This window comes from Chelonoidis abingdonii, chromosome 15 (genome assembly GCF_003597395.2).
Source record: "Chelonoidis abingdonii isolate Lonesome George chromosome 15, CheloAbing_2.0, whole genome shotgun sequence".
NCBI classification, from domain to species: Eukaryota; Metazoa; Chordata; order Testudines; family Testudinidae; genus Chelonoidis; species Chelonoidis abingdonii.
The window spans coordinates 29725592-29740222 of record NC_133783.1 but is presented as its reverse complement, the minus strand read 5'-3'; the positions used below and the strand labels follow the sequence as shown (position 1 = coordinate 29740222).

Below are 14631 nucleotides of genomic sequence, written 5' to 3'. Positions count from 1 at the left end.
TAGCTGCAGGATGGCTACCTTAAAATCTGCTAGTGTGTGTCCAGAGAGGTTGCAGTGTTCTCCTACAGGTTTTTGTATATTGCCAGTCCTAATATCTGACGTGTCCATTTATCCTTTTACATAAGGATTGTCCAGTTTGGCTGATGTACATGGCAGAGGGGCATTGCTGGCACATGATAGCATATATTACACTGATGGATGTGCAAGTGAATGAACTGGTGATGTTGTGGCTGATCTGGTTAGGTCCTGTGATGGTGTCGCTGGTGTAAATATGTGGGCAGAGTTGGCATCAAGGTTTGTTGCATGGATTGCAGGGCCGGTGCAAGGATGTTTCACGCCCTATGCAAAACTTCCACCTTGTGCCCTCACCCATCCCCGAGCCCCCGCCCTGAGGCGGTCCCCCTGCAGCAGCTCCCCACCCTCTGCCCTGAGGCACCCCCCAGCCCCAGCTCACCCCTGTCCCGCCTCCTCCCCGAGCACGCCGTCGCTGCTTCACTTCTGCTGCCTCCCAGGCTTGCAGCACCAATCAGCTTAGGCGCCTCAAGCCTGGGAGGCGGCAGAAGTGAAGCAGCCATGGCGTGCTTGGGGAGGAGGTGGGACAGGGGTGAGCCAGGGAGGGGAGTTCCCCTGTGTGACCCCCCCCTTACTTGCTGCAGGCAGCCCTCCCTGCACTCCCTTGCCCCAGCTCCCTCCACCTAAATGCCGGTGGCAATCGGTGTGGCCAAAAATCCAGCTGCTGCGGTCACTGCCGAAGAAAATGCTGCCCCCCAAAGCCTAGTGTCCTAGGTGACCACTTAAGTCACCTAAATGGTTGCACCAGCCCTGATGGATTGGTTCCTGAGTTAGAGTGACTATGGTGTGGTGTGTGGTTGCTGGTGAGAATATGCCTAAGGTTGGCGTGTTGTCTGTGGGCGAGGACTGGCCTGTGAAAGTGAGGGATCGTTGTCCAGAATGGGTTGTAGATCACTGATGATGCATTAGAGAGGTTTTAGCTGAGGACTGTAGGTGATGGCCAGTGTTGGTTTCTTCTTTGGGCTTGTCTTGCAGCTGGAGGCTTCTGGGTACACGTCTGGCTCTGTTGATTTTTTTCCTTATTTCCCCATGTGGGTATCATAGTTTTGAGAATGCTTGGTGAAGATCTTGTAGGTGTTGGTCTCTGTCTGAGGTGTTGGAGCAAATGCGGTTATACCTCAGCGCTTGGCTGTAGATGACGGATCATGTCGTGTGTCTGGGATGGAAGCTGGAGGCATGAAGGTAGGCATAGTGGTCGGTATAGGGTGGTATTAACATGACCATCACTTATTTGTACCATCAAGGAAGTGGACCTCCTGTTTAGATTGGTCCAGGCTGAGGCTGATGGTAGGGTGGAAGCTGTTGAAATCATGGTGGAATTCTTCCAGAGTCTCCTTCTCATAGGTCCAGATGATGAAGGTGTCATCAATGTAGTGTAGGTTGAAAAGGGGTGTGAGTGGACAAGAGCTGAGGAAGCGTTGTTCCAAGTCAGCCATAAAAATGTTGGCATATTGTGGGGCCATGTGGGTGCCCACAGAGGTGCCAGTGGTCTGGAGGTATATATTGTCACCAAATTTGAAATAATTGTACATGAGGATAAATTCACAGAGCTCAGCAACCAGTTGTGCTGTGGCATCATCAGGGATACTGTTCCTGACAGCTTGTATTCCATCTGTGTGCGGGATGTTTGTGTAGAGAGCCTCTACATCCATGGTGGCTAGGATGGTGTTTTCTGTTTTTCCACACTGTTTTTAAACCAGTATGTATATAGTTGATGGTGTGGCTGTTTTTTTTCCCATTTTCCTCCTCTGGCAGTCTTTTGTCTGAAGTTGATTGAAGAATATAAATTGGCACTGACTTCCTTTCTATCTCTGCAGCCCTTGCTTTTAAATACCCCATATAGTCCTATTATATGTGTACTGTTGGTAAGCAGATAAAGCAAACTTGCCTGAGAAAGAAAAGATACTCTAAGATGTGAATTAAATAATGGCCATGAGTCAAAGTAATTTTTCTTTTGATAATAACTGCCTTATTCATGGATGAATGTTTCCAAGGATTACTTAGTTAACACGTTTTTCATGTGTCATGTTAAACCTGAATCTCCTGATTTTTAATACAAAACATCTGAGAGAATTTTTCTTGAAAGTCTTAAGTAAAATAAACTACGTGTTGTTCTAGTGTGCCATAAGCTTTTATCTTCATTAAGAAACTTCAATAATCAATACCTCTTTATAAGCGTTATTTATAAAATACTTGTTTCCAAGGATTATGATGATATAAATCCCTTTCTGGAACATACTTTCAAATTAGTTTTAGAATTAAAGGGTTCTGGTACTCTCAATTACATTATACCTAGAACAAATTTTCAGAACATAGCTGACAAAGAAGCTTGCAACTTAAAATGGTATTTTTCCCCCCACAGATGGAAAGGTTGAAGTGACAAAAGAAGGTGTGAAACTGTGTACCATGGGACCTGGCAAAGTATTTGGGGAGCTAGCCATCCTTTACAATTGTACCCGGACAGCAACCGTCAAAAGTAAGACAATTTTAGAATTTAAACACTTCAAAATATTCACGCAGCTATTAATGCTTGGCTTGATTATACTTAGGTCAGTTATCAGTTTCATAGGGGTTCTTGATTGAAAAACATTATTAAAATATTTCAGATTTATTAATTCAGTCACCTTTTTCCAAATTGGTTTTGGATATTGTAGCATGGATATGTTGTACTCTGGAATGTGTTTCATTCTTTGCATTTCAGCAGAGCTGATGTTTTCTTTGCTAGAAGGATTTTATAAAAAAGAAAAGCCAAGTTTCTACCTTCTTAAGTTGTGTTGTGTCTGCAATAAATTCTCCCTCCCTCAAACTCTTTAAACTCAGGAAAATGAGAGAATATTTTCCCATATTAAACAAAAAGAACTTCAGTAACCCAGTTGTCACCGAAGTACAATGAATGATCCCTCTTCTGTATGTTGGAAAGACTGGTGGCAGCTAATAGATGCAAAATGTTTTGGCATCATCCACTTTATCATTCCAAACTCTTTCACTTTCTACTTCTGCTAAGAAAGTCAGACAAGGAGCTTCACTGACAGTGATGTCATTTGTTTGGGCTGAACCCCTGATGTAGCTGCTTGTTTTGTGTGTTAATTTAAGTCTTTTTATGATGATTATTCTGTGCACTATGGATTTGAAGAAGAAAGGAAGAAAATGTCTCACTTGTGCAGGACATTCAGCTCTGACTTTGTTCTAGTAGAAACAGCCCACATTTGTGTTGTGACTTATGTTAGCTCATCCAAGAGAGCAGCCTGTGGCTAATTCAGTGCCTTCCCTTGCTATATTCTGAGGTTTAAGTGGGGGCCCCAAGGGTCAGAAGTTGGTAGTGAAGAGTTTGGCTAGGAGGGAAAAGACTGAGATCATCATACCACATGACCTCAGGTCTTGAAAATGTGGGCAGTTTTCTTTCTGAGAGTGCCATAGGATTTAGAATCTCTTTAGTCTCCCACTGCACTCCAAACCTGCTGTGTGCATTCTCAGCTACGCACCACAATATGGAGCCAAAGGGAGCTTTGGTATGGGGATGAGTGCAGAATGGTAAGTCCCTGTCTTTATTTTCCCCACTCCATGGTGATGTATTATATGAGGAGGATGCTAGAACTTCAAGTATGGTTGCACCAGATAAGAAAATGTCTAGCAGCTTACAAGTTTAGCCTTCAGAAAGAACTCTATAAGAATTGGAAATGCATATTTTTTGGCAGGTCAATTTCAACTCTATGAAATAGCTGGTTAATACATATTGGAAGGCCCCTGATTCTAAAAGTCCCTTTCTTTGCAACACAAGCTGACAAGCAGCTGGATGATGCTCATCCCCATGTTAAATACAGTTGCCATACTCCATTGTTCCTCTGTAAAACAATGTGTTCTAGGAACATGCTGTGCAAAAATGTGTTGAGAGGTGTGAGGGAAATTTTTACCTCATACATGAGAATTTTTTTAAAAAAACCTGTCATGTAAAATGAGATTACAGGAGGTCATTCAGACTTATGTTCACACATTCAGAACCAGGGATGGTAAAATACACTGACAGCCCTTTCTGATCTTGAAAATAAGAGGATGGTGGTGACCTGTGAAATATAGAAACCAATGAGATATGTCAGACTCTGTGTGGAAGAAAAAAAGTTGAAAATGCCCAACCTAAAAAAAAAGCAGAATTATGGCAGAAATAACAGAAAGGTAAAGGTAGTTAAATGTCCTGGAAAACCAAATCTCTTCACAGTCACAGACAATGTGGCCAAAGTAATCAGTGATATGTCATTGCAAGAGAATGGGAATGAGAAGAAGATAATGAATTTCTACAACCGAAAATAAGGAGATAGTTGTTTGTTTGTTATTATTCATGTTGACTTTTGCATGCTGTTCATTTCCAGCCAGCAAATGAACAGACAAGAAAACAATAACTATATTGCTAGTCATTGTTAGTTTTATTATACTTCTTATTTCTCACTCTGTCCTTTCTCATTAGCCTTCTTCTAAACTGTTGATTGGTGTCTAGTTGTAACTGCATCTTTCTTTGCTTATTAAATTAGGGGCACTAGTAATGTTGGTACTATTGCCACCCTGAAAGACCTTTTCCTTAAGAAAGAAGTAGGAAGCATTATTATTAAGCATTCTCTTGCTTTCCCACTGGCATATTAAAATGGTTGTAATTATGCACCACCTTCTGTAGGCAGCTGTTGTGAATGTAATCTCATATAGAATGCTAACAAGTGATTTTAATGCAATTTCTCTCTCTCATTATTGCACTAGTAAGTGAGTGGCAGTCATGACTATAATCAGCTCTATATCCTTTCAAGTCTAGTGATGTGAGGTCACCATTTGACTTTTTTGGAACCAATTTGGCTAGACCTACATGTATATATCCACGATTTTGAGGTGCATAGAACATTTTATGAGACATTATTGACTAATAAATTGTAACAATAGCCACTGACAATCTTATTAAAACACCTGTGGGTTTTTTATTTTTTCTGTGTCTAAACAATTAGTAAACATACTTGTTAAAATTCTAGAAAGTCAAGTGCTAGTAAGAATGATGTGTCTGAGGGGAATGATTCAGCTGAAACGAGTACCTTGGAGAGTAAGCTGCTAATTCTTTATCTAAGGAAGTAGATTGACTGAATAACTGTGATAAAAGTAAACATTCATCTGATTTTACTGATGGTGATTATAAAATATACTAAGGGACATATTTTGTCTTCTATGAAAAAAAGTTAAAAGAAAAACATTCTGTAGTAAACCACTGTCCCCAGGCCTCTCCCCGTCCTCCTTTCCAGGACCTCAAACTTAACCATGAACAGATTAAATCTGGCAATCCTAACCAGACCAGAAATAACTACTTATAAAGTTTGTGAAAGCAAATTTTAATAAGAGGCACAACACTCTGAACACATACACAAATGAATGTGATGAATGAACCTGTCTTACTGATGGAAGGTGTTCTGCAACTGGTTAAAATAGGGAAACAAACAGATTTAAGTCTCTTATGATCAACTGGTGAATGCAATTCTTTTTTTCGTCACTTCCATTTAAAAGTAACTTGACTTGTGATATACAAGAAAGAAATTGTGATGAAAATGTTCAAGCCTCTGACAACTAAATCTGGTCATTCCTTCAGCAACAACCAAAATCTGCTGATTTCCCAGCTAGATAGAGAATTGCAGGGTACTCTCATAGAAGAGGTCTGTCATTTTGTCTTGTCTTGGCCCGGACTTTAATTATAAAGCCAGATGAGACTACTATGATCATCTAGTCTGACCTTCTGTATACCACAGGCAGTAGGACTTCCTTGAATGAATTCCTGTTTGTATTATAGCATATCTTTTGGAAAAAACCAGCCATTTATATTCTCCATTAGTGGAAATGTTTATCACAATGCTTAGTAAGCTGTTCCAATGGCTAGCTATCCTCATTGTTAAAATTTTATTCTTTACTTTTAGTCTGAATTTGTCTAGCTTCAATTTTCAGCCACTGGAACTTGGCATACTTTAGTGTGGTGGAATGAAGGGCCCTCTATGCTCAGATTTTTTGTTTCTTATGTAGGTCTGTGATCAAGCCACTGCTTAACCTTTTCTTTGTTCATATAGACTCAAGCAGCTCAACTTGTTTGTCACAATAATGCATATTTTCTATTCCTTTAATCATTCTTGTGGCTCTTCTTTGAAACTTCTCCAATTTATCATCTTCCTTCTTGAATTGTGGGCACCAGAACTGGACACAGTATTCCATTAGTGGTCATGCCAGTGCCAAATACAGAGGTAATATAACCTCCTTCTCAATATTCTTCTGTTTGTACATCCAAGGATTGCATTAGCTCTTTTGGGTATAGATTTGCATTGAGAGTTCACATTCAACTGATTATCCACCATGACCCCCAAGTCCTTTTCAGAGTCACTGTTTTCCGTGACAGAGTTTCACCATCCTGCAAACCTACATTTTGTTCTTAGATGTATGACTTTATTTAACCATATAAAAATACCTAAGCAGTGCTGCTAAGTAAACATCAGATTGAATGAAGATGTGATTCACTGGGAAAATAGTCCTAAGCAGGGTCTGAAGTTCCCTGGGATGCTGATGAAATTTCCTGATCATTCCTGAGTGGTTATTCATTTCCCTCATTAAGTCTGAAGACATGAAGTTGTGCTTAATATTACCAATTTCCAAGCTGTCTGATGAATGCTTCTACCCCATCATGCATGAACTGATCACTCATATTCTGCCCTGAGAGAACAGCTCAGCTCATTAGATGTCATCAAGGTATGCTAAGCATGCCACCCAGGATAAATTATCGAAGGCTTTAGAAAGGGGTGATAGCTGATCATTCAGAGAAACCAGCATGTGTACTCTGAATTCAGAATGCCAGACTGGTACTTCATCTAATAAGTGCCACCTCACATTAGCATTACAGGAGTTGCAGCTGCAGGAAACTCATGCCATTGCAGAGCAATTTAAACAGTCCAGAATTCATTGGCTGACTTTTATTGAAGCTCACTAGTAGCACACATTTTTAAACACTTTCTTAGAAGCATGAGCCTGATGGTCTATGAAACAGTGAAACTATGAGACATAGGTACAAAGTTTGGGATCTGTGTAATAAGAATTTTGTTCGTAGTTGGCACCATGCATGGGCACTGCCCTACACCACTCCTATGAAAGTGAGAATCGTTGGCTACTCCCTGAAATGTCCTGAATCTGCAGTCACCTGTTGTGTGTTCTAGCATAAAAGAGGATATTGTCTTCAGCAGAAACACCAGAAACATACCTCACAAGGGAGGCTCAGCACCAGAGTTGATTTATCAAGATAATTTGCTAAAGAGTCACATTTCCTGAGAATTAAAAGCTGTTTTTCATAGACATCCTCAGTCATCTTATTAATAGGAAATGAAAATATATTCAACAAAGTAAGTTTTCATTTTGGTAGCTATTTTATGCCTCTAATAGCTTTTAAAGTCATATTTATTGTACAGGAAAGGATAAGAGTTTCTGAGAGGTGTGCACCTTATGTTGCAAGCTATTTGTAGAGATACCGGCTCAGTTGCATGAAATATGTGAATATTGACATTTCCAATTTGAGAAATCCAGTCTCTTTTTTCTCCAGAGTTTTTCATGAGTGATGTTTGGTCTCAAAATATCACAGTATCTTTGAAGGCTTCCTACTCTTGGCATCCAGCAGTTCAGAACATTATGGTTTCAAATCAATTGTTGTATAATCAGTTTTCATTATATTTCAGCATTTTCTTTTTTTTTTCCTTTGAGCTGGCATTGGGACAAGTTGCCATTGTCCTTTTCAGGAAATGTCCTATCTTCTTTGAATGAAAATAAAGTTCCAACGAATATTGAATTGCATTTGCAGTGCAGTCATGTAATGCTCGACAGTGCCTTGGGGCCTCGTGTCGATAGGTAACTAAATTTGAACAGTCTTGTCATGTTTCTTTGTATGGATACTTCCACTTTGATTTTGTACATAATAATGTTATTAATGGGGCTACATCCTGCGTTAGTGTACACTGATCCATTAGCGAGGATTCTCAGTTTGCAATATAATTGCCTTAAAGGGGTAAATCATTACAGAGCTTATATATCTCTTTAAAAATAGTTAAAGATGCATTGAATTTATATTTTTTTGCAAGCAGTCTGGGACACTACTTACCCTACACATTTTAGTCACAACCTACATATTGGGAAAATCTAATCTAAGAGAACTACTATGGGATATTTCTTTATTAGATTAATATTAAGTACAATATTGTGAAAGTTTAAAGGAGGGTAGATTTTAGTCTAAAGGATGAGAAAAGAAATAGGGTCTTTTCCACCTCACCAGCATAATCTGGCTGTAATTGTAATTTAACCAATGTAAGGGTGAACTGCCTTTTGGTGTCACAGAGTTAGAACACAGGGGCTCTTATACAACTCAACCTCCCTATTTCCAGTGAAGCAGAGAAAAGGGAGTTTAATCAAGATATCCTGTGCTAGTCCAGGCCTCAGATGCAATATTGGTCCCTCGTAGCTGTCGTAGCCAAGCATAAATTACAGCATCGCAGAATAGCTCAAAAATGATGAAGGAGTAATGGCCGGCACAGAGCACCATCAGAATCCAGGGAGTGCTATCAAGAGACTAAGGTATTTTTGACCATCACCCTAAGACTTATGTTCTATACAGAGGATCTGGCCTATTGAGTTCAATGTGCCAAGTTCATTTTGACTTCAGAGGAGATGTTGGCCAAATTAGACCATTTTATTGGGAAAAAAATCATTTGTTCTCACACCCTACAGTGCAAAATTTAAGTTAGAAATTAGGTGAGGAGGCAATGGTACCATAAACTCTTCCTAAAGAGAAGGAAATGATGATGCCCAAAAATTTAAAATAGGAGAGTAAACTTAAGCTCCTATATACATACTTAAGTTCCTAAATTAGTGGCCAGATTGAAGTGTTGTTACCCAATAGCTCCTATTGACCTCAGTGGGTGCTGCTGAGTGCTTGGCATTTTTGAAAATCTGGCCATTTATTTAGATACCTAAATATGATATTGGAATCCTAATTTTAGGCTCATAACTTCTACGTTTTTCTTTTGGTTTCCAAATGCTAGAGCAAAAAGAGGATGTGGAGAGTCTGCTTTATATGTCTCCAAGTATGTTGTTATCATGGTTTTTCTCAAATACTGCACTGGTCTATGATTTCACTTTCACCACAAATAACTCTAAAGCAAATGAACTACTGTTCTTCTATTGTGTTTCACTCAAAGTTCTCTGAAGACCAAAATACAAAACTTGAAGCTGCAGACAGCTGAAAATAGAAACATAGCAGAAAGAACTGAACTTCAACAGTGTTTGTTTCTCCCCTTGTTCCCTGAAATCATGAGAACTCATGTTGACTTTACCAACCTGATCCTAGTAGTATGCCAGAATAAAGAGAAAAAAGCCCCAGTCTTTAGTTTTTGCAGATATGCTCTGCACATAAATTGTCAGCTCTATATTTGGTAGTCACTTTAATCCTCTGCATGGAGCAATATTTTCCACGGATAGACATTTGGCCACCTATATATCCCAAATTATTACTGTATCATCTACATGGGAAACTACTTTAACTTCTTAAAACAGTAACAGTTAAAACTGTAGTTTCAGGACACTGAGAGACTGCGTTGTTTGCAAGTATAGTTCTAAAAACAGCATTTTAGTATTCTATTAGTATTCTACTTAGTAAATGTGGATTTTTTTTTTGTTTTTTTGTAGCTACAATACCTATGCAAAATAAATATATTCTAAGGAGCAAGATAGCAATAGGATTCTTAATCTTTCACTCCAGAATTGCTGGCTCATATTTGATAGATGGAGATAGTGACTAAGAGGTCTTGTCCCCTAGACACTGTTCAAAATGAGCTGGGGGACAGGTGTCTGCACCACAAAAACACCTTTGCAACTGACACTAATCAGCAATCTTGCTGGCAGATCCAACAGAGGACGAAGACTGGGTATGTTTTTGGTAGGTATGAACAATCCTACTCATCTCCAAAAGTAGCTTGCCAAATCAGGAGAAAGCAAATTGGTGCAGTAGCTTGCACTGTCCATGCTGTATTTGCTTCATGACTTTGGATTTCTGACTGCACCAGAGACTATTACAATGCTATTTTCTTTACCTCCTTTTAAAGCCCTACTTCCTCCAAGTATTTCTGCCTACTCCTGGAGAGTAGGTAGTGGCTTCCCTTTGCACCTAACTTTACAAGCTAAGTTGTTGTATGAGGTGAAGAGCTACTAAGGGCTGTACATTTAAGCATCTCTGTACACTGTTGATCAGCTGTGTGTTGGAACAAAGCCAGTTGTCAAAATTCAGTTGTTGTTTAGAGAGGTATTCCATTGCTCTTCCAATACCAGCAACATATGCAGCTATTAGCAGAGGCAGGCCTGGATTAAAGAATTTTGGGGTCTAGTGCATTATGGAAATGACCCTCCCCATGCACCAACCCTGCACCAGTACCCACTTATCTTGACAGCCCACATGCACATCCCATCTGCCCTGCTCTTCATCTCCTCATCCTGCAGCCCTCCAACACTCCCCATTCACCCCATATCCCACGAACAACTCATTCTCTGCCCCCGCTGACTCATCCACACCTACTTTGCTCCGAACTCCACTCCTGCCCCAGGCTAGGGTGGCTCCACTTGCTCCCAGCACCAGTCCTTCACTCACATGTCCCCAAGCTGCTCAGGTTTGGCATGGCTGCCCCCATCATGTGGAGGAGTGGGTGGCCTGAACTTGAGTGAGCAGTGTTGCAAACCAACACAGAGGTATGGCCTGGCTGCTCCTCCCTCCCCACCCTCCTGTTCCCCCTGGAGTCACCAGGGCCTCCTGAGATAGGGACAGTGTGTAAGAACACCAAGTGCATATTGGTTAATCTGGGCCTGAGCAGAATGTGGTTTGAATGAAAGGGATTCTGGGAAAGTCATGTGGAAAGACTCCTGGTATAGACACATCTTGGCTGCACATTCAGCCCAGTCATTCCAAGCTCAGTCATGTGTTGAGCAACGTAATACAAAGCCACTCAGAAAACCAGTTGGAAGGAAAACAAAGAACAATCCACTCTCCTATTACAGAGTCATGAACCTTGGATACAAGCAAGGTAGTGTCCTTGAGAGGGATGTACTGTATATAAGAAAGACACTGACTTCCCCCTTTGTCCATTCAACAGAGTAGACTTTTTTATTAAGTTATTTGAATCACAGTATATAAGACCTACCAACAAATATGCTGTGATATGTGACATTTTGCTAAAGCAAAATTTAACAGCAACAGATATTTTTTGAAAGTGAAAAATTAAAATCTAGTTGTTGAATGAGATCTCAGTTCAAAAAGTGAGGAAACCTAAAAATCTTAGAAAAATACTATTAGGTCAGGATAAAAGGAAAAGCCCAGAATAGGTATTTTACTTCTAATTCAGCATATTAATTCACAGATTACACAAGCATAATATTTTATAATATAGATACTTCTAAATAAGAAACTGAAACAGCACGCATTCCAGGCGACTGACAGAGAAAACAATTAATTATACATGCCATTATCTCTAAGTGTAATGGGGAAGAGTGATCCTGCACTGTCATACTTCTTCCACCACCCTGGAGAAAAAATGAGGTTAATAGATAAAACCCTGCTAATTAGGAACTTTCTCTGCATCCTGATAGGGAACTAAGTAAAGGAAAACTTTGCTCTGCTTATTCCTCTGTAAGCAGAGCCTTTTTTGCCACTGGAAGCATCAGAAAGAAGGAAGCAGGAAGAGAGAGTGAGAGATAGATAATATAAAAATTGAAATTGCCTGTATTTATGAGAAACATTAACAATGAGGCAGTAGGTAATGAGTCAAAGTGAAAAACTCAACTTGTATGTACAATTAAGCTTTTTTAAAAAATCTATATTTGATAAAGGAGTAGACTTGTTTAGCAAATGAAAATTTGTTTCACATTAACAATGTGCAATGATTGTTATGACTCTTAAAGACTAATCCCAATAGTGCTAAAACTCAAATTCTGAGAACAAAATAGTGTTAAGAATGGAATAGATTATCAGTGCATAAGAGAAAGATGTGTGTATTTAAGAGATGTCCTCTGTGTCCAAATTACATTTTTTGCAGTAGGCATAATTCTAAAAAATAAAAATAAAAAAAAAATTCCCTTACCCTTTCATGAACCAAATACATGCTGAATTCAGTGAGACTATGCTTAGCCTGAACTGAGATCCATATGTTTAAGAACTTTAAATATGAATAAAATAGAGAAGCATAAACTAAAGACATTAAATTATAAGTTATGCAAATCTCTTTGTTAGAACTAAAAATGCCTCTCCACAAACAGAAGAAGAATAGTTGTTCCAGTTTTTATGCCTGTCGGCAAAACTAAATGTACAAAAATCTCCTCTACATTGCAGAACTAGGGGAGCAATTTTTCTGTTTTGCTGCAAGCTTGGATAAGTTGGCGTTTTCCTGAACTACTGTTTATTGAGCCCTCTGGATATCCATCTCAAGCATAATAGCCAATTATATTTACGGAGAAAGGCATTACATGGACAAAGAGTTTGGTACCAGTGATAATTTGCTGAGAAAACTAAGACAACAGACTTCCAGTTGTCTATGAAAACAAATGTAGCTACTCAGGGTAAGAACCATTTTAAAGCCTTAGTGATGAAAAGTTGTCTTTTACTGTGTTTGTTATATAAATCTACTGTGGAAAGTTTATTCAGAGCTCACTGAAACAATCAAATTGCTGTAAGAAAGATAGCAATGCATTCTAGGTATTCAGATACTTTGTTAAAGCCTATTAAGTATTGCTTACATTGTCAAAGAATAAAACATTGCAAAGCCTGCAATGAAGATCAGGGCTCAATACATTTTGCATTATAAAAGGACGAGTGGCCCTCTATGTGCTTCATGATGGGTAAGTGAGAATACAGTACTTAGTTTATAAGTAAATTTAAAAAATCACTTTAATAAGTGGAACTAGTTGGCAAAGTTGAAGCATTTTGGAATATTGGTCCTCGTGTTGTTGATGTGCAGAAACAATTGTGGGGGCAAATAATAACTTCAGTCTCCAGGGCTGTCAGGCTATGAGCATTGCACATATACATAAAACTGTTCTAGAGGTTTTCATTTTTCTCTCTTATATAAATGTGACAAAATTTTAAGTTCTACAATAGTTTTATATGTCTCTGCTAATACAACATGAACTTAAAGTTGCTGAAACCAATCAAGAATATAAGCACTAGCATATTTTTGGTTATTATTAATTATTATTTATTTGGAAATGGAGATAAAGACACAGAACTGAGTGATCGTGAAAATATTTGGATTTGGTTCTGATTGTGATTAAGCCTCTCAGAAATGTTGGCCTTTGTTTAAACTTGTATCCTTTCAACTTGGTTAGAACATTTTATAAGCATGGTGTCAATTTGTAGCCTTGGATTTCAGCACTCAAATCAGTGAATAGAGTATCAGGGCAATGCATCATGACATGATCTCAGTACAACTCTAGCATTTCCAAACTTTTACTGCAGATGGCTGCATTCCTAAACACACTGTACAGTTCTTGTTCATCTCAAGTTTTCTTTATTTTCATCATAGTTTTCAAACTTTTAAGTTGGAACTTGTCTCCAGCCGGTGGACTGAATCAGAGTTAACTGCTGCAAATACAGAAATAAATAACAGCAGAGGGAAAAGAAATGGCAGTGTATAAAAAAGGGGGAAAGAAATGTTCTCAAATTATGAGCAACTCAGCAACTGCAGGGTCTCATCTACATGGCTCCATATTGAATTCAAAACAGATCGGTCACTGGGTCTGTTCCCCCTTCCCTCTTTTTCTAATCCCTCTGCTGTGGTGTGGCTGCAGCCGAGGGGTTAGAAGATATGGGAAGGGGTAGGAATTCCCAAACCCAGCATGAAATGGACAAAGGGGGCTCTGGAAACCCTGGGGTTGGGGTTTTGGGAGCCCTGGAATCCTCTCTGCATGGACAAGGAGCAGGGCTCAGTACCAGTGATAGCAGGTCACAGCATGGTCTGTCTCCTGTAGCAGGATGCTCACCCGTTTCTTCTCTGAGAGGTTTAAAGACAGCCCTTGGAGAGGGCTGGGGTTGAGAGAGCAAAGCCCTGGCTGATTGGGCGAAGTGGTTGCAGCTGGGGCCACACCCCAAACAGATTAGCACGGCCTTATAAGAAGGCCAGGGCAGCCAGAAGCTCAGGACTGTCCCTCTGCTTGTAGAGAGAGAAGGGCCTGACTGGTAGGGAGCTGAGCAGGATACTGGGAGTGGAGCAGGGCTGGGGGAAGTCTAGAGGAGCTGGGAAGCTCTGGCCTAGGAAAACCCCCAGGCTGCAGGCCTAGCTGAGGGCCTAAGACCAGTACCAGGGATGCAGAGGAGCAGCCCAGCTATAGAGAGGGGCAGCAGGTCCAACCCAACCTTGCCTCTGATGAGTGGTGTATACTGCAGTCTGCTCCAGGGGGTGGGGTTAGATGGTGACTGGCAGTAACCTTACACTGAGGTGAGGTGGGGTTAGTGGTTGGAGGTTCCCCTGGGTGGGGAGACCCAGA

General features: G+C 40.0%; 1 protein-coding gene across 2 annotated transcripts in view; it reads left to right on the top strand.

Moving 5' to 3' along the window:
• Positions 1 to 14631, top strand: part of PRKG1 (protein kinase cGMP-dependent 1) — a 952768-nt gene that overhangs the window by 366721 nt on the left and 571416 nt on the right. For both annotated transcript variants that reach the window (XM_075072659.1, XM_075072658.1), the window contains exon 3: positions 2435 to 2548. In XM_075072659.1, the coding sequence (XP_074928760.1) occupies positions 2435 to 2548 (114 nt within the window). The remainder of the gene's footprint in view (positions 1 to 2434; positions 2549 to 14631) is intronic.